This window comes from Cervus elaphus, unplaced genomic scaffold (genome assembly GCF_910594005.1).
Source record: "Cervus elaphus unplaced genomic scaffold, mCerEla1.1, whole genome shotgun sequence".
Classification (NCBI taxonomy): Eukaryota; Metazoa; Chordata; class Mammalia; order Artiodactyla; family Cervidae; genus Cervus; species Cervus elaphus.
Window position 1 is genome coordinate 309,225 of NW_025316694.1, and position 24,845 is coordinate 334,069.

General features: G+C 53.2%; 1 protein-coding gene across 1 annotated transcript in view; it reads left to right on the plus strand.

Moving 5' to 3' along the window:
* Nucleotides 1-23,558, plus strand: part of LOC122691295 (proto-oncogene tyrosine-protein kinase receptor Ret-like) — a 53,153-nt gene extending 29,595 nt beyond the window's left edge. Inside the window, exons 6-20 of the mRNA XM_043897928.1 lie at nucleotides 888-1,087; nucleotides 3,193-3,451; nucleotides 4,163-4,288; nucleotides 5,807-5,917; nucleotides 6,732-6,854; nucleotides 7,808-8,073; nucleotides 10,539-10,686; nucleotides 12,107-12,214; nucleotides 13,452-13,666; nucleotides 13,749-13,871; nucleotides 15,992-16,062; nucleotides 17,336-17,473; nucleotides 18,521-18,617; nucleotides 20,093-20,240; nucleotides 21,529-23,558. Coding sequence (XP_043753863.1) covers nucleotides 888-1,087; nucleotides 3,193-3,451; nucleotides 4,163-4,288; nucleotides 5,807-5,917; nucleotides 6,732-6,854; nucleotides 7,808-8,073; nucleotides 10,539-10,686; nucleotides 12,107-12,214; nucleotides 13,452-13,666; nucleotides 13,749-13,871; nucleotides 15,992-16,062; nucleotides 17,336-17,473; nucleotides 18,521-18,617; nucleotides 20,093-20,240; nucleotides 21,529-21,686 — 2,291 coding nt within the window. The 3' untranslated portion in view covers nucleotides 21,687-23,558. The remainder of the gene's footprint in view (nucleotides 1-887; nucleotides 1,088-3,192; nucleotides 3,452-4,162; nucleotides 4,289-5,806; nucleotides 5,918-6,731; nucleotides 6,855-7,807; nucleotides 8,074-10,538; nucleotides 10,687-12,106; nucleotides 12,215-13,451; nucleotides 13,667-13,748; nucleotides 13,872-15,991; nucleotides 16,063-17,335; nucleotides 17,474-18,520; nucleotides 18,618-20,092; nucleotides 20,241-21,528) is intronic.
* The last annotated feature ends 1,287 nt before the right edge of the window (nucleotides 23,559-24,845 follow it).

Genomic DNA, 24,845 nt, shown 5'->3' on the forward strand with positions numbered 1-24,845 from the left:
TGGAGGGTTCTGGGATGACTGTCCTGTCTGACTTCTGAAATGTGCCCACCCTCAGGGCTAAGCACCACGTGCCCCCAGGGCTCACCTGCAGGATGGGGTGTCCTCGCCAGTTGCCAAACCTCCCCACCTCCCTCGCCTGCTCTCCTGCCTGTGTTTTGTAGGATCACCTTTCAAATATGCCACTTGTGCTTGGATCCTTGTTTGGAGGCCTGCTTCTGGGGAACCCAGGATCACTGGTGCCTTTACCCCTTTCTGCCTGACCCAGTCCTATTTCCTGTCTTCTTCCTCACCAAGCTCTGATGACCTCTGTTCTGTGCAAGGGAAAATGTCATCCTTGCCCCTGCACACTCCCTCTGTATGCCACGTGCACCCAGAGATCCTCGCCTCCTCTGTTCTCCACTGAATGGGGATCTTAGCCTTGGCACACGGTGACAGCTCAGGAGTGCGGAAGCCCCTGGGTGCTTGAGGCCTGTGGAACCTGAGGGTCCATAGGAGGCTGGTACTGTTGCAAGGAGTTCTCAGGGGCCAGGACAGTCTTTCTGGGACCTTGCTGGTGGTGGTGGTGGGTCTTTACCTGTGTGTGCTTGCCCCGACATGCATCTTTCTCATACACATGCACACACACACACACCTCACTGAGGTTACCTCCCAGCTGAGGAGGGTCTTCTGGGCTCAGCTCAGCACAGTGACTCACATTTAATATAGTTCAACCTTAGTGCCTCCAGCCAGGTCTGTTGTCTGTGTACCGTGCGGGTAGAAGTACCTGTTGTCACACATACGCCCATGTGTCCAGGGAATGCTTTGCAGGGGAGATGTGCAGCAGCGTGGGGCAGTGGTCTCCACCCTGGGCAGGGCCCCTACCTATCATCATGTGCCTCCACCCACAGGGCTGGTTCTCAACCGGAGCCTCCCCATCTCGGAGAGCTGGGCTGTGCAGCTGGCCGTGCTGGTCAACGACTCAGACTTCCAGGGCCCGGGGGAGGGTGTCGTCCTCCTCCACTTCAATGTGTCCGTGCTGCCCGTCAGCCTGCGCCTGCCCAGTGCCTACTCCTTCTCGGTGAGCCGGCGGGCCCACCGCTTTGCCCAGGTGAGCTCCTGGCCTCTTGCCAGCCTGGGGAGGGGAATGGAGGAGCAGGGACCCCCAGGGTGGGGTCACATGGGGGACACCACCTCCCTGAGCACACAGAGTGGCCCTGGGGAGCAACAGGCACAAAGCCAAGTAGGCTAAGGCCGTGGGAGAAAGGAGTGGGGCTGGTGGGCTTTGTGGGCCCCTCTTTGCCCTCTCCCTTCTCAGCATTTTTACATTTTTTACTAATGAAAGAGCAGTGCCAGGTAAATCTATGCTGACTTGGAAAGACATTCCCGGTGAAGGAAGTGGGAAAAGTAGTTTGCAGAAGTATTGGTCTTAGGTGGCTCCGTATGTTCAAAACCAAGTCTTCATTGCTAGAAATTTCCAAGTGTGCAAACACAGGCATTAGTGGAGACCTCTGCAAGGAAAGACAGGAAGTGCTTCTATTTCCTACTTTCCTGCAAGTCTGTTTGCTAGAGCTTATTTTGCATTTGTCATCAGAAAATAGTGATTAGAAGTAGGAAAAAAAAGGGAAGTAGTAAGAATTTGTCAAAAGGATATAAGGGATAGATAAGAGCGATCTCTTTTCCTCATATCAGCCAGTGTTTTACGTTTTGGTGCAATTCTTTCTAGAATGTTTCTCTGAAGCACTTTTTAAAGTTTACTTGCAATTATGGCAAGCATGACTTAATATACTGCATTCTCCTAATGGCATAGCTGTGGCCATGTGCCCTTTAGAATATCCCATTTAGGGTCATCTCCTAACTAGGACAGTGGCTTTGCCAGTTTCTGTGGTTGGTTCCCATGCCACCTCCGCTCCTGACAGCCACTTAGTACCCAGCACAAGAAGAGCCCCACCCTTGGACACAGCCAGGCTCCCCACTTGCCACCCCCGCCAGGCCTTTCCTGGAGGCAGAGGGCAAGGCTGGTGAGAGGTGACGAAGCAGAGGGGCCTGACGGGTGTCCAGGGGGGCTGAGGCGGGCATAGGCATTGCCAGGGGTGTGTCAGCAGAGCCAGGCAGTGGGGAGGGTGATGAGGGCTGAGTGGGAGTGGGGTCTGGGAGGGCGGGCCCCACCAGCCTCTGCAACACCTCCCACCCCTGACCACTAAGTCTTTCACTGTGCCTGGACTCAGGAGGGTGCAGAGACCCGAGTCTCAGCCCAGCCTTACACACACTGCTGTCTCTCACCAGCCCCCCCTTAGCATTCATGATTATAAATTGAAGGTGGTGATCTCAGGCAATTTTGAGGATCACAGGAGAAAGTGGAAGTGAACCTGCTCTGTACAAGGAAGTGCTCGGAGCCTAGGAGGTAGTTTTGTTGTGGTGTGAGGAGTGGGCTTGGTGGAGCCTGGCTCTGCCCTGGGCCTGAGCAAGGCTGAGCAAGGGCCTGGCCTGTGGCTGCAGGCAGGGGGCCCTGTGCCACCACTGCCACCAGGCCCGCAGCCCTCGACCTTGACTGGTCAGAGCTTCTGATCTCAGGCCCCAGCAGCCCTAACTCCACCTTGGGTGGTGAGGTAGGGAAAAGGAGAGTCCAGGCCCCAGTGACCACTGCGGCCGTGAGGCATCCCTGGAGAAGTATCCCTTCTCTCCCAGGGGTTCCGGCCCAAGTCTTGGAGGAGGCTCCAGGACCTGGGTGGGACAGCAACCCTGCTGTGTGAATTATGGCCCAGGTGCTGAGCTCTGGCTGACCAGGCAGGCGACCCAGGCAGGACACTGAGGATGGACCCTAGTGGTGCCCAGAGGGGAGGGAGGTGTGTGGGAGGCACCCAGGTTGCCTCTGTGCCCGAATGAGGGAGCAAGTGAGGGGTGAGCCGGGCAAGCCAGCAAGTGCCTCCCGGGCGGGCCAGTCCCTAAACCAAAGCCCGGCACCTGTGTTCTTTTCACCTCCGGCTCCCAGGAGCAGGGATGAAGGGTGGTGTCACGGTCTGCGCAGGGCCAGGCCAGGCCAGGCAGGCAGATGGGTCTGCAGATTCCAGGGGCATGGAGCATGGGGAGATTGGGGGCCACCATCTCTGGGCTGAGTAGGAAACTGTCCTGGGACTCAGCTGGCATGGAGCCCCTCCAGCCACTGTCCCAGGTGGTCCACTCACCTGGCTAAGGGTTCCGTGATCCCATGCCTAGATCGGGAAAGTCTGCGTGGAAAACTGCCAGGAGTTCAGTGGCATCCAAGTGCAGTACAGGCTGCAGCCCTCCAGCGCCAACTGCAGCGCCCTGGGGATGGTCACCTCGGCGGAGGACACCTCGGGGACCCTGTTCGTGAATGACACGGAGGCCTTGCAGCGGCCCGAGTGTTCCCAGCTCCAGTACACAGTGGTGGCCGCCGAGAAGCCAACCCGCCAGCAAGCGCAGGCCCTGCTGCTCGTTACCGTGGAAGGGAAGTGTGAGTGCCCGGCTGCGGGAAGGGTCAGGGTGGATGGGGCGTGGCAGAGCCTCGGGCTATTCCTACAGAGGGGTGCTGTCCTATACCCCGTCACTGATCAGTGGGCTTTCTTGAGCCTCCTCTGTAAGACGAGAAGACAGCGCACAGCTGCACTGGAAGGGTGATGGGGGAGGCATGACACAGTTTAGTCCAGTGTGATAGCATTGTGGGTGGCCGCTGCTGCCCATCGCCTCTGTCAGCGGGTCCTACGTGTGCGCTTGTTTTAGGGCTGCCAGGTATGATATAGGACCCAGGTTGAGTGTGAATCTCAGGTAAACAACGAGCAATTTTTGTGGTGTAAGTACATCTCGTGCAGCCTTTGCAGTGAATTAGAAGACAAACTCCCCTATGTCCCTGTGATATTAGGGCCATATTTACACAAAGCAGGTATTCACTGTTCTCTGAAGTTCAAGTTTAACTGGGTGTCCTGCGTGTCCCTGGATGAGTCTGGCCACCTCCCATCCCCACTCCATACTCAGCCCCCTAGCTGCCCCTGCTGTGTGACTATGATGCCACCCCTCCCCCAGCAGCCCCCTCACTACCCTGCGCCCCCAGAGTTTAGTGACTGCCTCCCCTCTGGGCTCAACTCGGGACAGCTCCAGCCAGTGCTGCCTGCACCCATGGGTGCCCATGGCAGGCTGGCCCCCCATGACTGCTTTCTGCCACCCCTAGACATGCCTGAAGAGCCTGGCTGCCCCCTGTCCTGCGCGGTCAGCAAGAGGCAGCCCGAATGTGAGGAATGCGGTGGCCTGGGCTCTCTGACGGGCAGGTGCGAGTGGAGACAGGGAGATGGCAAAGGTAAGCCCTGGGCAGAGCCAGGCGGCGGGGAGCGTGATGGGGGCTGAGGGGGAGTAGGGTCTGTGCATGCGGGCCCTGCCAGCCTCTGTGACACCCCCCACCCCTGCCCATCTAGTCCTCCCCTGCGCTTGGTCCCTGCCGTGGCTCCTGATGCCAGGAGAGGGTGGTCACGAGCGCAGGGAACAGAGAACCTTCCAACTGTTTATCACCGATGGGATCACAGGTGCCTGAGACTGAGCTCGCTCTGGACTTGAGAAGGTCGGGGCCAAAGTTGAGATGTGTGTGTTTTCTTTTTACTTTATTCTAAAATTCTGAATTTCTGTATTGGTGCCTAAACCAGATGGTAATTAACATGTATATATCCATTTCTCTACCCATATACACATAAATACATGTGCAGTTGTGAATGTGAAATTGAAAGTGTTAGTCGCTCACTCGTGTCTGACTCTTTGGGACTCTGTGGACTGTAGCCCACCAGGCTCCTCTGTCCATGGAATTCTCTGACAAGAATACTGGAGTGGTAGCCATTTCCTTCTCCAGGGACTGTCCCAAGCCAGAGATCAAACTCAGGTCTCCAGCATTACAGGCAGACGCTTTACTATCTGAGCCACTATATTCACCCAATGCCTTCTCTTTTTTTTTAACTTTTTATGTTATATTGGAGCATAGTTGATGAACAATGTTGTGTCAGTTTCCAGTGTACAGCATAGTGATTCAGTTATACATATACGTGTATATATTCTTTTTCGAATTCTTTTTCCGTTGAGGTTTTTATAGCATATTGAGCAGAGTTATGTGCTATACAGTAGGTTCTTGTTGGTTATTTTAAATATAGTGTGTATACATGTGTATCCCAAACTCCCTGACTATCCCTTCTCCCCACTCTTCCCCCTATTCACCCAATGTTTTTAAACACATAGTTCACAGACACTTTTCGAAGATCTCTTGGTAATATTACTGTGCATCCAAGAAGTGGAGGAATTAAGGTAGACTACACTGTTGACATGTCATTTATGGTTGGCTTTACTTCATGAAAACACAAACCTTAAAATAATTCAAAATATCCAAAGTGGTCTTCAGAGAGGCTCTACCCAGGAGGTCCCAGCCCAGGGGACATGGACCCAAATAGGAGGGACCTGAGCAGCCTTGGGTGTGGACAGTAACTGGCTGCCAGCTGGGCCCACCAATCTGAGGGTCCCACCCACAGTGCAGCCTAGAGAGGGTCCCAGCCTCATCTGGTCTCTTCTGGCCTCTCTGATGTGAGCCTGGCACAGCTCTGGGACTGCCTGGCTCCTCTGGCCCCCACCATCCTGGCTGCCCTGTACCTCAGGGATGCCCTGCTGGTGGGGCTCTGTGTGTGGTTCTTCTCTGCTCAGATCTCAGTTTGCTCTTCCTTGCAGGGGATGGGGTGGGGTACAGGGTTGACCTGGAAGGCCCTGGGGTGTGACTCTCCTGGCTCTGCAGTCTGAACAGGGCAGCTGCTCCCTTGTGGTCATAACTGCCCACTCTGTGTTGTAGGGATAACCAGGAACTTCTCCACCTGCTCCCCCAGCATCAGGACCTGCCCCGATGGCCACTGTGACGCCGTGGAGAGCAGAGACCCCAACATCTGCCCCCAGGACTGCCTCCGTAAGCAGCCCGATGAGCCTGCACCGTGACTCTGAGCGAGCAGGAGCCTGAATGGGTGGGGGGAGTAACAAGCTAAAGGGGCTTGGACTCTCACCTGCATTTCAGCCAGACCAGCCAAGCTTCTGGGTTTTGCGTGCTGAGCCCTTTCCTAACATTTTTTTTAATAAAGGCGCTCCTCCCCCCAAATTAGAGCTTGCTGGCTTGACCCACACCCTTCCAGTGTTGCTCTAGCCAACTCATGGGGCACGACTCCCTGTCCCCCGTTTTGCTGACTGCCAGCTGCCCCCTCTGCCCCTTTTCTGCTTCTGAAAAGTAACCAAGTGTGGACCTTGACCTGGGCCCAGGGCAGCCTGTGGGTTCCTCCTCTCACCTGCTGCAGCCAGGGAGCTGGTTTGGGGGCTCATCATGCTGCAACTGGGGCTTCCCAGATGGCGCTAGTGGTAAAGAAACCCACCTGCCAATGTAGGAGATGTGCGGGTTTGATCTCTGGATTGGGAAGATCCCCTGAAGAAGGGCCTGGTGACCCACTCCAGTATTTTTGCCTGGAGAATCTCATGGACAGAGGAGCTTGGTGGGCTACAGTCCACAGTGTTGCAAAGAGTCGACCTGACTGAAGCGACTTAGCACACATGCATGCATGCTGAGGCTCTTGCCTGGGGTGACCTAGACTTCTGATCTCACTGTGCTCCCTGGGCGTGAGAGTGCTGACATCAGGTGGGGAGGGGCCTCTCATGATCCTGTCTGGTGGTCCTGGCTGGCCAGGTCCCCCTGGAGGCTGAGAGTGGGCTGCTGAGTGGGTGGTGTCTGTCCTCAGGGGGCGGCAGCATCATTGGTGGGCACGAACCTGGGGAGCGCCGGGGGATTAAAGCTGGCTTCGGTATCTGCAACTGCTTCCCTGAGAAGAAGAAGTGCTTCTGCGAGCCGGAGGATAGCCAAGGTGCATTGGGGGTGGGGGGGTGGGGGGGTGGGGGGCACAGCTGGCCAGGATCCCCACACCTCCCTGAGCCTCCAGGGAGCAAGGGAGAAGATTGCAGGAAGGAAGAGAAACCTAGGAGATCTTCCTCCTTCCCTGGGGTCTTGGTTCCCCCATGTGTGCAGACAAGGAGCTGGCTCAAGGCTACTAAGACTGCCTTGTGGCCCGAAGTTCCTTTTATTTTTTTTTTTTGGCAAGGCTTATGGGATCTTAGGTGCCCAACCAGGGATTGAATCTTGGCCACAGCCGTGAAAGCTCCTTGTCCTAACTGCTGGACCACCAAAGAATTCCCTGGCCTCAAGTTCTATAATAAAGATTGGGCTGGAAAACTAGTTATTCCACCAAATAGCTCAGCATCTCCTCAGACTGTGCCTGTGTAGAGCCTTTCCTGGGCCTGTGGCATTGGCCAGCTGGGTCCCCCCTCCCAGCACCCTCCAGGTGCTTCTTCTAGAACAGGGGGGCCCCACTGAACACATGGGGAGCTTTTCTGGCATTTGGGTGGTCATTGCATGGCCCAGATCCTGGGCCACTTGTCTTTCCTCTCCACTATATATTGAACATGAAGAAAATACAGAAGATATTAGGAATGCAGGAGAAGAACTTCTCCCACCCCCCGGGCCCCTGGGCCTCTGGCTTCAGTGCAACGTTCCAGGGTGGGGGAGGTGCAGGGGTGCACAACCTCTGGTGTGTGACCTCAGGCAGGATGTTTATAAATGCTCATTCCTTCCAGAAAAGGGCAATAATAGTCTCTTGTAGCAAAAACATACAGAACAGTACCTGCCATGGGTCAGGAGGGTTGGCAGGCAGCTCACAGTCAGTCACAGCAGCCACTTCTGGCTGTCACAGGTGTGGCTCTGTTGGGTATTGGGGGTCCCCCTTGTGGGGTGTCTACTCTCACAGCCCCTACTCGCCCGCAGACACCCTGCGTGATGACCTCTGCTGCACAGTGATCACGGCAGCTGTGGTCTTCTCCATCGTACCTGTGCTGCTGTCTGTGCTGCTGTCCACCTTCTGCATCCACCGCTACCGCAAGAATGCCCACAAGCCGCCCATTGCCTCGGCTGAGATGACCTTCCGTCGACCCGCCCAAGCTTTCCCGGTCAGCTACTCCTCATCTGGTGCCTGCCGGCCCTCTCTGGACTCCATGGAGAACCAGGTCTTAGTGGACACCTTCAAGATCCCGGTGAGGTTCTCCATGTGGCAGCAGGGCCAGGGAGGCAGCCCTTCCAGGTAGCCCTGTGGGTAGCCTCTGGTCTAGGGCAGCTGGGGAAGGAGGGGGGGACAGAAGGGGCAGGGCCCTTGGGGTTGTTGCATCCTTGCCTGCCAGGAGGACCTCGTGAGCTTCCAGCTGTCTTCTAACCTCCACCGAGCTGTCTTTCAGGGAGGGCAGAAGGCAGGGGTGGGGCAGAGAGCGTGAATCAGTGTGGAAAAGGATGGGTGCGGATTTAAATGACTGAGATCTGGGCCATTAGGCTCCAAGGAGAGGGCAGGCCATGCTGTACCCGCCTAAGATATCTCCTACGGAGGCCCCAAGCGCTGGAGGATGCAGCCTTGGGGGAGGCCCTGAGGAGGAGTGTGTGGGTTTTATTCTCAGAAGGTAGGACCACCCTAGGGCTGGAAGCTGATGTTCTGCCTTCATTTCCACGGGTCGCTCTGTTGGGGAGTCTGTTGGGTAGGAGCCCCATGATGAAACACTGTCCCCATCCAGGCGAGAGAGACTGGCAGGTGGGGGGCCTGGCCGCAGCCAGGAGGGGATTCTGCCTGTGGCTTGGAGAGTGGGGTTGCTGAGAGGCCTCTCAGGCACCATCAGGGGAGCCTGGCCCCAGGACTCTGTGACTGGCCTGCCAAGAGGGGAGAATCAGCCCAAGCCTCCTCCTCCATGGCATGGTCTGGGCCTGCAGTTAGTGTGGGAGGCTCAGACACCACCTCCTGCCCGGCCAGGCTGCTCCTCCGCCTGTCTGCCCTCCAGTGTTTTTGCTGAGGAGACTGAAATACTATGGGGACTGGGGGCTGGAGACCTCCCACCTGCTGAGTGTTTGGAACCAGCAAAGTCAGGAAGGAGGCCCCTGTGGCCACCACATCTGGGAATGGCCCTCGTGGCCCAGGGATGAGCCATTTGATTCCCTTATATGCCCTGGCGGTTTGTGCTGAGACACACAATGAGAGAGGTTCTTTTGTGGGGGGGCCACAGACCACTTTCAGCCTCTAGCCCAGAGTGCAGAGAAGCCAGAGCTGGGCCGCAGGCCCAGGACCACACTGACCAGCTCTGAGGTCTTAGACACATTATTCGACCCTTTGGCCTTAGTTCTGTCTTACATAAAGTGGGGAGGACACTTTGGGGTTTTAACACTTTTAAAGAGAAACAAATCAGAGATATCCCCTCTTAGCCCAGTCTTTGTGTGCAGTCAGCTGTTATCCAGTGCAGTGTGGACACCAGGGTGGTGGTGACTGTGTTGTCACCTTTGAGCCTGACTATGGATTCTTGGTAGAGGAGGAAATGGCAACCCACTCCAGTATTCTTGACTGGAGAATCTCATGGACAGAGGAGCCTGGCTACAGTCCATGGGAGTCAGACACGACTGCCTCTTTTGCAACTTAAAGAACAAACAACATGGGTTATTGGGGAAGCTGAGACACCAGGACACCTGGGGAGCTGGCTGGAAGGCGCCCCTGGCCGTGGTGCTTAGAGGAGCCTGCCTGTGCTCCCAGACGTAAGAACACAGGGTTCTGGTCCCTGGGTGGGGGGCAGTGGGTCACCAGTGTGTGTCTGTGGGTTAGGCGAGCCTGCCAGGCACATCATAAGCAGCCCATGGAGCCATGCCCACACCCAGCCACAGCAAGACTTGGGGACCTGGGCATCCAGTGCTGACGGGAAGGCAGGTTCCAGACAGGCTTCAGCATCCCCAGAGTTCAGGTCTTCGAGCCAGTCTTGGAGACCCCACCCCAGAGGGGTCTTCAGTGGGCATGGTGTGTTGGGAAGGCCGGTGTGTGCAAGTTCTGGCCAGTGGCTGGGCTGTGGGAGGAGCAGACTCTTCCACACATTGTCAGGGAGGGATGGGGGGGTACCTGAGGGGCACAGTGGTAACTTTCTAGAGGCTGCCACACCAGGAAGGTGTTCTTGACACCCCCTCCTGTAGCTGGGAGTGCAGGGCTGATAGGCAACTGGGGCCACAGCTGCCACTTGAGTTCTCTTGGAAGTCCTGGAGCCTGGGCCACTGTCAGTGCCTGGTGTCCAAAACAGAGGTGGTGCCATGAGGCTTGGGCCTGAGTCCCAGGGAAGAGGCTGTGGTCCCCCTGTGAGCACCTGTGGGTGCTGAGTAAACCCTGACTCCCTCACTGGAGATACCAGGCCCTGGGCCTGAGGTGGCCCAGGGCATCTACAGTAGATGGAGGCCAGTGAGGGTATGAGCATACGGAGTCCAGCCAGACTGTGGCAACACCTGCCTTCCTGTGGGGGGACGCATCTTGTCATGGCACCTCAGGGCCTGACTGTGGGGTCTTGCCCTTGGACATGGTGACTGTCACCTGTCACTTCAGGTGACAGTCGGCCGTCTGCACACGGAGCTTGTCCGCCGGCTCTTGCCTTCTTCCTTTCTTCTTACCTTCGCCATCTCTCTTCCCTCTCTTTTTCCTTCAAACCCAATGTAGGAGGATCCCAAGTGGGAATTCCCACGGAAGAACTTGGTGCTTGGACAAACTCTGGGAGAAGGTGAATTTGGAAAAGTGGTCAAGGCCACAGCCTTTCGGCTGAAAGGCAAAGCAGGGTACACGACTGTGGCTGTGAAGATGCTGAAAGGTACGTGCCCAGGCAGTACACAGGGGGCTCTGCCACTCACACCTGCGGGGGCCCCAGTGGGTGGATGAAGCCCTTATGACAGCCAGGACTCTGGCAATCAGCCTGCTGCCTCCTGAAGAACCAATACGCCTCCCCTGCTCTTCTTGAGTGGCTGCAGTCTAGGGACCTCCACCATGGATGATGTGGGCTGGTGTAGTCCCTGGAGAAGCAGGGTAAGACATTCCTCCCTTGAAAGCTTTCAGAGCCATGTTGCTTGTGTATCAGTGTTGGGTAAAGATCCGAGTTTAAATTAAAAGCCCTTAAGTTCAAAACCGACAGCTCTCCCCACCTCAGTCTGCCCCATTAATTTCTTTCGCCAAGCGTCCACTGAGGTCCTGGTGAAGAGACCACCTGTAAGGACTGGCCCCTGTCCCCCAGGTCCCTGCCTTTCCCAGTCCCCATCCCCCCCAGCCCTTAGTGGGCCAGCACTGCCCCAGTCTTAGCACATGCTGGGTATCCTCACTGCTGCTTCTCAGCAGGGACTGGGTAGACAGTCCTCTGCCATGGCTGAGTTCTGCCTCAGCTTGACCAACTGAGGGCCCAGTGGCCATGTGATGGGCACATTTTAGGTTGATGCACTCTGATGTTCAGCAGTCGGGGAGCCATGCAGTGCCGGGTACTTTTGTGTACTTACCCAGGCCCTCAGACTAGGGTTGCCCCTTGTCTATGAGACCCCAGGCCCTAAGAGGGCACAGTGAGACTGGCCCTGGGTCACTCATGTGTGGTCCAAAGGGTTCCAATGCCCCATCTTGCAGCTGTCTTCTCATTTCCAGACAAGTCTACAGCCAGAGGCAGTGGCACAACTGGGCAGTGGGATGTGGGGCCATGACCCAGGAGGACAGTTGGCCAGGAGACCTCCACACCCAAGCTCCTGAGCACAACTATCTCTGCCCTTGGAAAACACACACTCAGCATGGCAAGACGACTTCCGTGAAGTCTCATGGCCTTCACCTTTCTCCAGGGCCTCACCCCCCTTTGCCAAGTGCTTGGTTGGCAGGTGTTTGGGGACACCAGGGAGTCCCTTTACCTCCCCAGAAGGGTTAACGAAGGGTTAACGCCACTGTCTTTGAGAGATGGTGATTGCAGGGAAATAATGCCATTTGCATGCATAGCCCAGCCCAGAAGGCTTTCCGTGGAAAGACTCTGCTCACATGGAAGTGCGCTCCTCTGGTTCTTACTCCCTGTAGGCAATTGAGGCCGCTGTTGACCCTCCCATGGGCTGAGAGTAGCTCCAAGCAGTGAGGTCCTGGCAGGCCTCAGTCTGAACCTGAGTAGGATGTCTGGGAAGGAGACAAGTCTGTGTAGACCCCTCGTTTGCGCCTGTGACCCAGCACGGTGGTAGCAGGGACTTTGTGACCTGCTTTGTTTCTGTGCATTTCAGAGAATGCCTCCCCAAGCGAGCTGAGGGACCTGCTATCAGAGTTCAACCTCCTGAAGCAGCTCAACCACCCACAAGTCATCAAGCTGTACGGGGCCTGCAGCCAGGATGGTAAGACCAGCCGGGGACTAGCAGCTGCTGGGCACAAGCCAGGGGCTCTGGGCTGCTCCATTCTGCATTCTCCCTCATCCCCATCCTTTTCTTCTCTGGCACCTGTCCTCTCTCTTCCTGGAAGCATGGTTTCTCTGGCCCTTGCCTGAAACTTGTGTGTCAGTGGACCATGAGGGCTGCCACAGGAGTGTTCCCTGGGGTCTCTGGCGACATCCTGGTTGTCAGCACCCTGCCCCAGGCCGAGCCCTTAAGACAGGGAAGTCCAGAGATGAGCAGTGTCTCCTGGGCACCTACTAGATATGCCATAACCTCCAGGTGATCTCAACCCCACCCCAGCCTGGGGTGGCAAAGGCAATGGCAGATCGTTTTTCACATAAGAGCATTTTGCTCTATTGGTCTTCCAAAACTGCTTTGCCACCCTGGGGGCCTCCCACTTTGTGTGTGTGTGTGTGTGTGTGTGTCCCTGGGGGCCTCCCACTTTGTGTGTGTGTGTGTGTGTGTGTGTGTGTGTGTGTGTGCGTGTGGGTGCATGTGTATTTGGGGTGTGAGGGAGATGGGAGGCCGACAGAGAGAGAGCAGCAGGGGCACCAGTAGCACTCAGGGCCGGGCCTCGGGGAGGACTGTGGCCTGAGAGCAGGCAGGGCAGGGAGAGGGTGGCCAGGGGCAGTCCAGAACCTCTGCCTCCATCAGCTGTCCCCAGGCCATACTGTGGCAAGACCAGGGGTACAGAAAGTTCCTGACATCCGAGCAGCAGTGGTTATCTCCCAGGGCAGCTTCAAATGGAGTGACTGCTTGCCCTGGACACCCAGGAAAGAGGTTGTGGTCAACTGTCCAGGCAGCTGGCTTTGGAATCCAAAGCCCCTGCAAGATGCAGGAGCTTCCCAAGTGGCACTAGTGATAAAGAACCTGCCTGCCAATGCAGGAGATGTAAAAGACTTGGGTTCAATCCCTGAGTCAGGAAGATCCCTTGGAGGGGGACATGACAACCTACTCCACTCTTCTTGCCTGGAAAATCCCATGGACAGAGGAGCTTGGCAGGCTACAGTCTGTAGGGTCACAAAGAGTCAGACATGACTGAAGTAACATAGCGCTGCAAGGTGGAGAGCAGAGTGATGTGAGAGTGAGCTGAGGCTTGAGTCCTCAGGATGCTGGAAGTGATTGCCCCGTGCTGGCCCAACTTCTGCCTGCCCAGGGTCACCTAAGCAGCCAGCCCACGTACCTACTGCTCTGCCCCTAGGGCCACTGCTCCTCATCTTGGAGTATGCCAAGTACGGCTCCCTGCGGGGCTTCCTCCGAGAGAGCCGCAAGGCGGGACCTGGCTACGTGGGCAGCGGGGGCAGCCGCAACTCCAGTTACCTGGACAACCTGGAGGAGCAGGCCCTGACCATGGGCGACCTTGTCTCCTTTGCCTGGGAGATCTCACGAGGGATGCAGTACCTGGCTGAGATGAAGGTGCGTGCCGCCCCAGCCCCGCGCCCCCTCCGCCAGCGATTGGCCCGGGGTTCAGGGGTCCCTGCTGTTGTCTTTTCCACAGCTTGTCCATCGGGACTTGGCAGCCAGAAACGTCCTGGTAGCCGAAGGCCACAGGATGAAAATCTCAGATTTTGGTCTGTCCCGAGATGTTTATGAAGAGGATTCCTACGTGAAGAGGAGCGAGGTACCAGGCTCTGGGGTGTGATGGCCTGAGGGCAGAGGGCATGGTCAGGGAGCCCACAGGGTGGGGACAGATTTTGATCTGAGGAAGATAAAGCGGGTTTTTAGAGTGCAAACTTCCAGTCCTCATCCCCGAACTCTTTCCTAGTCCTGGGTCCCCAGAGACCCAGAGCAGGACTCAGTCTTGAGCCTGTTCCTTCTCTTCCTCACAGCCACACGTGCTGTTTTGGAGCTCCCTGCTGGGAGTGGGGTTCCTGCAGCTTCTCTCACTTTTCATCACTATCACTTCTAAAGGTCACCCACCACTGCAGAAATAACAATCTTCTTGTCTGCAGTTGCTCCTCTCAGTGCTGCAGAGTGAAGGTCACTGTTTTACTTTCTGTGTAACTTTAGTCCTTTGCTTGGGGAAAAGAAATGAATTAAACTCAAGCTTGCTAGTCATTCTTTACAGAAAGGATTGAACCACTTTACAGCAGGGTATGCTCCTGGTCCAAGGGCCTAGGAACGGCTGACTAAGTGAGTTTGGAAGGCAATCAGGAGGATCCTGGAGACAAAGTCCAGAGTTGCAGTGTAGAGATTTGGGAAGCTTTTTCCAAGTCACTAAAACAGGTGGTTCGGGGACCTTCTTGGGAAACCTGGTTCCCTGGTATGGTCCCCTTCCCTGTGACATTGGTCTTGACTTTCTTGGTGCTGCTATCCTCCCAATCCCTTTCTAGTAGCCTCCCTGTGACAGACTAGACAGGGAAGATCACAGGCCCCCTCAAGACACACAGCTAAGCTGGCATTCAGAACAGATGCTGCTCAAAAAGAAAAACACAGAAAGCCACGACATACACTTCAGCTTTGCTCTGAGGGGCGAGTGAAGCCCAGGTGCTCGTGGGGCTGTGAGGATGACATTTGATTTCTTGTGGGGTTTCTGTTGTGACAGCACGTCTTAGAAGTGCTGAAGGGGAAGTGGAGAGGGGTGCTCCCTACCCCGTGGAGGGGGCTGGATGGAACTTCCTGTTGATGCACTGGTCCTCAGGAAGGCCCTGTGTCACCCAGCAAGGAAGCACAAGGTGCCCAAGCTCGGCCCCTGAGAGCACAGCCTGCAGGTTGCATTGTTAGAAACACACACCCTCGAAGCAGTCACACTTCATGTAGGGTATGAATCCTAAATAGTACTTTAAAAAAAAAAAAGGAGTACAATAAATGCATTAAAATCCAAAGCAAATGCCTTTTTTTAAATTGGTTGTGCCTTGATGCTGACCTGTTTGTTGTTGTTTAATCGATCAGTCGTGTCTGACTCTTTGCGACCCATGGACTGTAGCCCAGCAGGATCCTCTGTCTATGGAATTCCCCAGGCAAGAATACTGGAGTGGGTTGCCATTTCCTCCTCCAGGGTATCTTCCTGACTCATGGATCAAACCCGCATCTCCTGCACTGCAGGTGGATTCTTTACCACTGAGCCACCAGGAAAGCCTGCTGATCTATTTGTACCAAAAAGCTATTTCTTAAGTTGCATTAGAAAGGATTTGTTAGGTTGAACTCCAGCCTCTCCATGGTGGAGGACAGTCTTTCAGAGGATGCTAAAAGGGCCCTGGGATAAAATAAGAGGGAAAAATCAGACTCAAGACACTCACATTGATTTCTTCGCTCAGAGCTTCTTAGAAAGGCCTTTAGTGTGTTCGTTTGTGTCAGAAATTCCCAAGATGGAAACACTGGATGTTGGCTTCCCAGACCCCTTCACCCTCAGAAATCAGGGGAGATCTTGATGGAAGTGCTTCCAGCCTACCCACTGGGCAGCACCCAGGGTGCGGTGCCCCTGATCTCCCGAGAAGTGACCACAGTGGGGCCTGGCTTGCACTTAGCATCAATTCCTTGCGATGTGGTGCATGACCAGCACACCTTGTATAGCTGTGGGCAGGCCGACTGACTCCCTCACGGGTCTCAGCCAAGCCTAGGAAGGCGGGGCTAGGACTCCAGCACCTGTGAGGCTGGGCTGCTGGCCTCTACCCAGGAACACACTGGAGTCATTACTCAGTGTTCCCTAAGAGCTGAAAGAGCCTGAGATGTGTCCCCCACACACACCAGTTCCTAGGATCTCAGAGCAACGTTAATGCCTTTCTTTCACTCCTTCCTTAGGGTCGGATCCCAGTCAAGTGGATGGCCATTGAGTCCCTCTTTGATCATATCTACACCACCCAGAGTGATGTGTGAGTCTGGGTGTTGCCTTCCTGGGGTGGAGGTTACATGTATGCACCTGTCTGGGCAGCTCCGCTGGGGAACAGAGTTGCCCTGAGTCCCTGTCAGCCCATTCCAGCCGTCCAGAGTGACCTCCCCAAACTGGGGGGCTGCGGATGGGGGAGCTTTGTGTACTCACACAGCAAATGGCAAAGGCCCAGGCAGTAGTTCTGAGTGCCACGGTGGAATGCATGAGGATGTGAGCCATAGCTGCAGCCCCCCTTACCTCCCCCACCTCCCCTGCCCTCTCTTTGGACATCTCAGTGACACACAGTCCCAGCTGAACAGTTCCCTCTCTGTGAGCCTGAGTGTGAGCGGGCTTCAAGCAGGTCCCTGGAGACTGGTCCCCACCCAGAGACAGGTTTAGGGTGGAGTGACCTTGAATGGGTTTCCGGTACCCAAACTGCTCCAAGACCAAAACTCAGTCTTCCAAGTCCAACTGCATTCTCAATTGTTTTCAAAACCACAACAGACTTGTTTCCAAATGTTCTGCTGTAAACAGCCTTGCATGTTTTAAATAAGGTAGGCTGTGAAAAGGCAATTCTTAAACAGTTTTAACAGCTGTGTTCTGATTACCAAGTTGACTGTAAAACAACTGGAAATGCAGGGGAAAGCATAATGAAGAGACTAAAAGTCAATGGGGCCCCACCATCCCTAAATAACTACGGCCAGCACTCACAGGCCTTGCCTAGAGTTGTCCGTGGCATGCAGGCATTCTTTATTACTGTAAACGGGCTTGTGTGATAATGCTGTTTTGTGATGATTTTGTCCCCACTTGACAGTAAATTTTCCCTCACAGTTGATATTTTCCCATTGGAGTGTTTTTTCCTTTTAACATCTTATGAAAATTTCCAGGCACACAGAAAAGGTGAAGGGGTTTTGCAGAGTGCCCTGGTGCCCTGTGGCCTCAGTTCGACCTGCTTTTCACTGTGCTCATTTGCATTCCCTATGCCGTCTCTGATGCTACAGAGCTCCACCTCAGGGGTCAGCCACCTGCCCTTTTTGGATATGGGGGCTGAGCTTGGGCAGCAGCTTGCCAGGGGGTTGGGGCAGGGCAGGCAGACACCTGGTCCCGCCTCCATTCCACTTCCATCTGTCTGGTCAGCCTAGGCTGAAACTGTGGGCACTTGGACCACTCTCTGTACAGGGAACTCGGGTCCTGTTGCTGCTCAGGGGGAGGATATCTGGGGCGCTGAGGATGCCACAGACTCAGTGCAGTCGCTCATTGGCCCTCTGGTTCTGCAGGTGGTCCTTTGGTGTCCTGCTGTGGGAGATTGTGACCCTGGGCGGCAACCCCTACCCTGGGATTCCTCCAGAGCGGCTCTTCAACCTTCTGAAGACAGGCTATCGGATGGAGAGGCCAGACAACTGCAGCGAGGAGATGTGAGCATGCTTTCTCTGGTCCAGCCTCCCCAGACACTGACACTCCAGGTTTTGGAGGGGTGGGGTCATGCACACTCATCCTTTCCCACTGCTGGGCAGCCCTGGGTGCCAGCCCCAGGCGAGCTGGGCAGCTGGAAGCGACGGGCTAAGACAAAGGCACAGATGACAGAGAACCACCCTTGGGCATGATGGCAGATGCTGGGGACCCAGATTCCACTGGGGGCTGGGTGGGCCTCCTGGGGGGACTTACAAGCTGAGGGGGAGCAGGACCCCAGGAGAGGTGGTGGAAGGATGAGGGAGCAGCTTCAATCTAAGGCTAGAGACCTGTCCCAGGATGCTTGGGGAGGGGCAGGTAATTCAGAATGGCCCCAGGGGTACATACAGGGGAGCGCCCAAGTGGAGACACCAAGGCAGGCAAAGAGCAGGCAGATGGCACCTGGACTTCAGCTCGAGGGCACCAGAATCTTCTCATCAAATGGTGGTTCCATCAGATGATCCTTGGAGAACAGGTTGAGAACACATGAGAGGGGGGTCGTCCATAGTTAGACACACACTGGTCCATTCATTCTACAAAGTCTGTCATGCACCTGCCATGTGCCTGGCTCAGGGCTGTGGGAGTGCAAGGGTGAGTAGGTGCTGCCTCCCTGAGCACCCTAGACTGGCAGGCACAGGCCGAGCACTCACCCACAAGGTGGCCCCTGCAGCCCTGCCAGAGCCCCAGGGGAGGGAGGGAGGGAGGTGCAAGACAGAGTGTGCTTGGCAGGTTTTTGTGTTCATACACAGTTCATCCTTCATAAGAGTTTTAAGGACTGGCATTTCTGCATTAGCTGCCATAACAAGCATGGCTGGACCACAGCGCCAGACACTGTGAGCCCCTGCTGACCCATCATACCCTGGCCCAACTCAGAGAAGGATGTCAGTGACACAGGAACAGCTTTGGGATTTTGGACCAGAGCCTCTGGGGCCCAGGTGCACTGTACTGGGTGTGGTGGTTGTGACTGGGCAATCCTTGCTGGATTGTCACCACCCACCTGTTTGTCTCACCAGGTACAGTCTAATGCTGCAGTGCTGGAAGCGGGAACCAGACAAGAGGCCAGTGTTTGCCGACATCAGCAAAGACCTAGATATGATGGTTAAGAGCAGAGTGAGTACCCGGAGCCAATCCCTGGTGCCACTTCCCTCACCCCAGTTCATGGAATTCCCAATACAAAGGCAGAGTGTGGCTGTGCAGAGTGAGATGGTCATGTCGTCTCCTGGTAGGGGGCAGGGCAGATTGGGGGGGGGGGGGGGGGGGGGGGCACGAACCTTTATCCTTAATCCAGGCCTCTTGGACTTCTTGAAATTAGGGAGAAACCAGGATTTTTACCTTGACACTTAGGAAGAGCCCTCCACAGACAGGGATGGGAAGAAGATATGCCAAAGCCAAACAAAATTATTTTCAATAATGGAACTTGAGGAAGTAAAGTTGGAATGAATGTGTCCTAAATTCAGATTCTATGAAGGGTCCGGCTAGGGGTGGGAAGTGAAGGGAGCAGTGGAAACTGTGACAAATAGTAGCCTCCCAGCTGGCTCTGAAGGACCTCTTACCATAGACAATGTAACCTGTAGGAATAAGAGTGCCAGCATGCCAGGGCTTTTTAAGGGATGTTTATGTTTCCCAGTTTTTATAGCAATTTCCAAAAGCTCAGTGTGGGCCAAACAACATATCTGTGTGCCTCCAGTTTACAACTCTAGGTGATAGAGGAAATCAACACAGTTTTCACTAATATTGATTGGGCAATGGGCTGCCTCCTGTATTCTGCCTTAGATGCTGGGGATGCAAGTAAAGAAAATAGACACAGACCTTGCTTGCCCTCTGGTGGTTTCATCCTTAAGTTGACACAGTTACTGAAAGTTGTCATTTCTCCAAACATGGAAGGCAAGATGCATGGACTGGGCCCCTTGGAATAAAACCCAACCTTGGTGTATCGTTTGGGCACATCCTATGATTTGCCCTAAACAGAGGTAATAGCTGATGCCTACAGACAGCTTTCCTAGAACAGTGCTGAGAACCAGCCAGAAACACACTGGAAGCATTCTTGACACCTTTAACCAGGGCAGTGGAAGTAGCCGGTCCTCACAAATCATCCTGCTTGGGAGCTGAAGCCTCTAGCAGCATCTTATGCAAAACCCACACCGATGACTCAGATTTCTTGGTCCTGACTTGATATTGGAGATGGCAGGAGTGCCTGGAGGGAAGCCAGAAAGTGTGGAGCAGATGGGGAATGTGTCTTGGCCTTCCCACATGAGTCATGGGACTGCAATCCCGGAGCCTCAGGTTTTATAAACAGGCCTGTTCTCCAGTGCTGGGCCTGGTGCCCCTAGCGCTGCAGAGAGAGGACCAGAACAATGAGGGAACACATTTCTGCCTCCAAGAGGTGATTTTCTGTGATGAGGACCAGAGGCTGGGGGAACTCATGCTGACAGACCTGGCCAGGGGCTCAGATCTGGCGAGAGGTTGATAGGTGTGGGGTGGGACTCGGCTGGGGCTTCTGCTATCAGGCAGGGCGGGGGTGGGGAGGGGTGGGCATGTCCAGCAATGGCCTGCTCCAGGAGTGACCAGCTCTCTCTCCCTTCTAGGACTACTTGGACCTGGCCGTGTCCACCCCATCCAACTCACTGTTGTATGATGATGGCCTGTCAGAGGAGGAGACACCCCTGGGGGACTGTAATAATGTTCCCCTCCCTCGCACCCTCCCCTCCACGTGGATTGAAAACAAACTCTATGGTAGAATTTCACATGCATTTACTAGATTCTAGCCACGTTGTTCCTGCTCTCTGCACTGTCCTTACTCTCTGTAATGCTTTTTAAGAGTGTTTCTGGTTTGAATGAAACCAAAGTCTGCTCTGAACCTTTTTGTTTGTAAATGTCTGACTTTGCATCCATTTACATTCAGGCATTTTTTTTAAAACTATGTTTTTTTTAAAGGATGTGAAAATATGTGTGATGATCACATTGCCCAGCAGCTTAAGATGATAGAGGAGAGGGCGGGGCAGAACTCTCAGGGGATATTGAGAAATGATGACTCGGTCATTTCCCGGGTGGGGATTTAGTCATAGTACTTCTAATTTAACTACTGGGGTACATTTTCCTGACCTGGGGAGGCATTTAATCTAGAAAGGCAGAACCAGAACTACCCTGCCTGCACTGAGAACACAGCCAGCAGCCCCCCAGGCTCTGGGTGAGTGGAGGGGGGCGGCTTGGAGGCCACCCGGTGCTGGGGACCACCATCGGTGGGAGGGACACACACAGAGTACTGTTTTCACATCCTTTGTATCACACACTGTCATGACAGTTGTCACTTATGAAGTCAGTGCTAAAAGCTGGAGCAAAATGCTTTTTGAAAGAACGTAGTCTGTGGTGCTGTGGTCTTGCAATGGACAGTAAATATGGTTCTTGCCAAAACTCCTTCTTCTGTCTTTAATACTTGAAATTTTTTTCCTGTTTCCTAACTTCATCATGGAGTGTTTTGAACTCTTGGAGTCTCAAGCCTTTTTCAGCCGAGGTTGTTCCTTTCGCATGCCTCCTGGGTCATTGATTCCTTGCTGGCTAGTGTTCCTTGCCATTTGTCCCGTCAACGCTGTGGGACTGGGCTGCGTGCACCCTTGATTTGGAAAGATCCCCTCCTCCGTAGTAGGCTGGGATGGAAGACAAGTAGGCTCCTTTACGTTAGAGCACTGTATATCCAGGCAGTACAACAAGGTGCTGTTGCATTATGCTGCCTTACAGAAAGAGTTAAACAGGTCACCAGAGATTGATCAGATTTGAGAGTCTGAAGCTTATAAAAGTCAAAATTGGTAGTTTCTGGTAAGCTACAGTTACCAAGAGAACATGTGATGTTCCCCCCTTCTCCCAAACATGTTTTGGAAACCTGGAGCATGAAACCCTGCAGGCAGTTGGCCCAGAAACCAGAAGTTTGGTTTGAACCTCAAAGGGAGTTTTGCCAAGGCCTTACTGTCTGGACATGAAGTTTGGGTTCTTCAGCACAGAACAAATGATCTGTTTTCATTTTTAGGCATGTCAGACCCGAACTGGCCTGAAGAGAGTCCTGTACCACCCACAAGAGCCGCTGGCACCAACACTGGGTGTCCGAGATATGCAAATGATAGTGTATATGCTAACTGGATGGTTTCACCCTCAGCGGCACAATTAATGGACGCGTTTGATAGTTAACATTTCTTTGTGAAAAGTAATGGACTTTGGAGGGGAAGAAACATGCTGAGAACAGATCTGCCGGCCCCTATTTGCACATTTCACACTGGCTGGCGGTCTTGCCACCCAGCAGATGTAGCACACTGGACGGTGTAGGTGTTCCTTCTTCAGCCCTCCGCAGCACCCAACCGGTGCATCCGTGAGCACCACGCACTCCGCGCTCACACGTATCGGTCCCTCACTCACTACCTGAACTGTTTGACTTTTTTCTGGTTGCCTCCAAACAAGGTCACATGATTTAAACATGTCCTTGTTCAAAACAAGAGCCCGGCCAGGCTGCATAGGGATGTCAAAGCCCGACCAAGGCTGGAGGGGAAGAGGGGACTTCTGGACAGGCCTCGCCGCAACCTTCAATATCCTGTTTTGTTTCTTTTTAAATCATGTAACCTCTTCTTAGGAAGACATTTGATTCTTATTATGATTAAAATGATCCTTAGGTTTAGCACAATGGAGAGACGTGATGCCACATTTGGTATGTAGGTAGGTGGTGTGAGGGGAGGGGGCTTCTAGGATACATCTGTCCACCTGGCTGAGAGATCACACCCCTGTGATGAGAAGTGTATGGAGGAGGGGGCCTTGGAGTGGAGTGGACTCATATCCAAGTATTGCTGACCACAGAGACTTGGCTGCCGTGAACTCCCCAGCCTACCCCACCACAGCCTTCAGTACCCACCCATCCAGTGCCCCAAAGTGGCAGGGGCTCATCTCACACATTCATGGTTGGGACTTGTGCTCAGTCTCAGCTAGTTAGGTTAGAAGTAGTGTCGACAAATGACCAAGGACTGTGACACCTCTGATGACAGTTCTGATGGGGAAACGACAGGGTTTTGGCTCTTACAGAGCTTGTGTGAAAAGGTACATGTGTCCACTCTTGCTGTGTCTGTAACGTAATGCTGCTATGGCCAGACATTTTTGTTCTTAGGTTCTGACCATGACTCATAAGCTTCTTGTCATTCTTCACTGCTTGTTTGTGGTCACAGACACTCAGCACTCCTCCCATCCTGTGGGGGTGGCTTTCGGGAAGTCCTGGTGGCTCTTCTTTCTGTCCCAATGCTGTCACTTTGCAGGAGAGGGTCAGTTACCAAAATACTGCCTGGTCTTCATACTTAAAGCACTGTGAAAGAACCTAACGATGTCTCATGAGAATGCTGGCTTTTATAGCCATTTCACCAAAGTGGTAAAGTGGTAAAAATTATGGCATTTTTGTGGCCAAGAAGAATTGGATGAGTTTTGTGGAAGAGCTGTGTGTGTGTGTGCATGCGCATCTGTGTGTGCACGCATGTGTGTGTGTACACACCCAGGGAGAGCACTGGAAAAACACTTAACTGCAGATGTAACATGGCTTTAGTTTGGGCCATTGTTCAGACGCACTGTGATAAGTTCTTTTACAGATATCTAGTCATGGTAGTAAACTTGTGGGTTTCAGATGTACTTGATGATAGTCTTGTTAAATGCAGAAGTAGGGAGAAACTTTCTCAAGTTATTAAAAATGCCTACTCAGTGTGAGAGGCTGTAGCAGATTTGTCCTCAGCAGGGGGAGAACTCCAAGTCTAACTGGCTGACCCAGTGCTGGGGAGTTAACCCTTGACTCATAACCTAATTGTCTGTTCCTGAGTTATCCAGGTACTCATACTTGTTAGTCTATCAGACAATTTTCATATGCATATACACAGAAGTTACTAAGTATTTAAGTATTACTGAGTATTACTGTTTTAAAATTTGTTAAATCTGTTTATGAAAGGTTATTAAATCATACTGTGTCAATTTGCTTTTGTAGTCAAGGTGACTAAGAAAATCATTTCAGTTATGTAAATAAAATCATGTATCATACAATGTGTAAACTTCTTTTCTCTTTTTAACCTTCTGGTTGGAAACATTAGGTTTCTGATTTTAAAGTTTCCATATAAAGAGTAAGACATCACAAGGGGATCTATTGTGGTGACCACTGGGGAAGTAAGACTGATCGAAGGACCGTGGGGGCTCTTGGTGATGTTATTGACTTGTCTTGTATAATATGTACATGAACAGCCACATTTATAGTAATTGTGAAAACTAAGCTCGTTCTGCCACTCAAAGGATTCCTTCCCTAAAACAGAGCAGGTATTTGCTCTTGTCTAGTAATTTGCTGTTTGTTTCTTGAAGCTGGAGTTGGACAGTTGTGAGAGAGACTGTAAAATGCATTGTCATGACTGAAGGTCCATTGGAGGAAAAATTTTGCTCTGAACCACTATGAAATCTAAAATACTAAATGCTTCTGTTTATGACTTCCTGTTGGGTTATGCAGGGATGCTATGAGCTCCTCAGAAATCTGGCAAGGAGCAGATGGTGGGTCAGTAGGGAAACACAAGTTATTAGCAACGTAAGTCTGATTTGTGGTTACATTGTGCACTGGATACTGAGGGCCTTGGGTGCACACGTGTACACATAGTCAGGTGCGTAAGTCACCCAGGGGCTGCCCCAGGCCCATAGTGCTCCAGCTCCTAGCCCTTAGTGCCTCCTTCAATCTAGACCTCAGGGATGGGAAATGAATGTAATTTCTAGACTCAGTTGTTTGCCTCTGAATGTTTAGAAACCCGTGTTGAAAAAAGCTAATACTAAAATATGAAAAACTCCTTTTTCAAGAGGAGAAACCTTCCATTAGTAGTGTGTGTGTGTATGTGTGGTTTATTTTTCTGAAAAGGCACATTCTCCACCAAGCTCCACACAGGATTGCTTAGCCACAAGGTCAGCTTATTTGGCTAGAAATGTAGTTGAATATTGGAGGAGGGAATGGTTACCTGTTCCAGTATTCTTGCCTGGAAAATTCCATGGACAGAGGAGCCTGGTGGGCTACAGTCCATGGCATCACAAAAGTCAGACACACGACTGAGCAACTGAGCAGGTATTTGAATATAATATCTGAGAACATGTCTCGGACAAACGCTTAACATAAAAGGGAAAGCAGAGTTTCCCCCACTAGAAACAGAGCATTTTTCCAGGCAGAGGAGTGGATATTTCCTTCTTCTCCTTTGAGCATGTTTATATGTGGGGTATTTGGATGGTGGTATTTAGGGTGACTCTAGAAAGTGCAGAAGAAATCCTTATCTCTGTGTCCCTGGAAAGACATGCTCTGAACGGCAT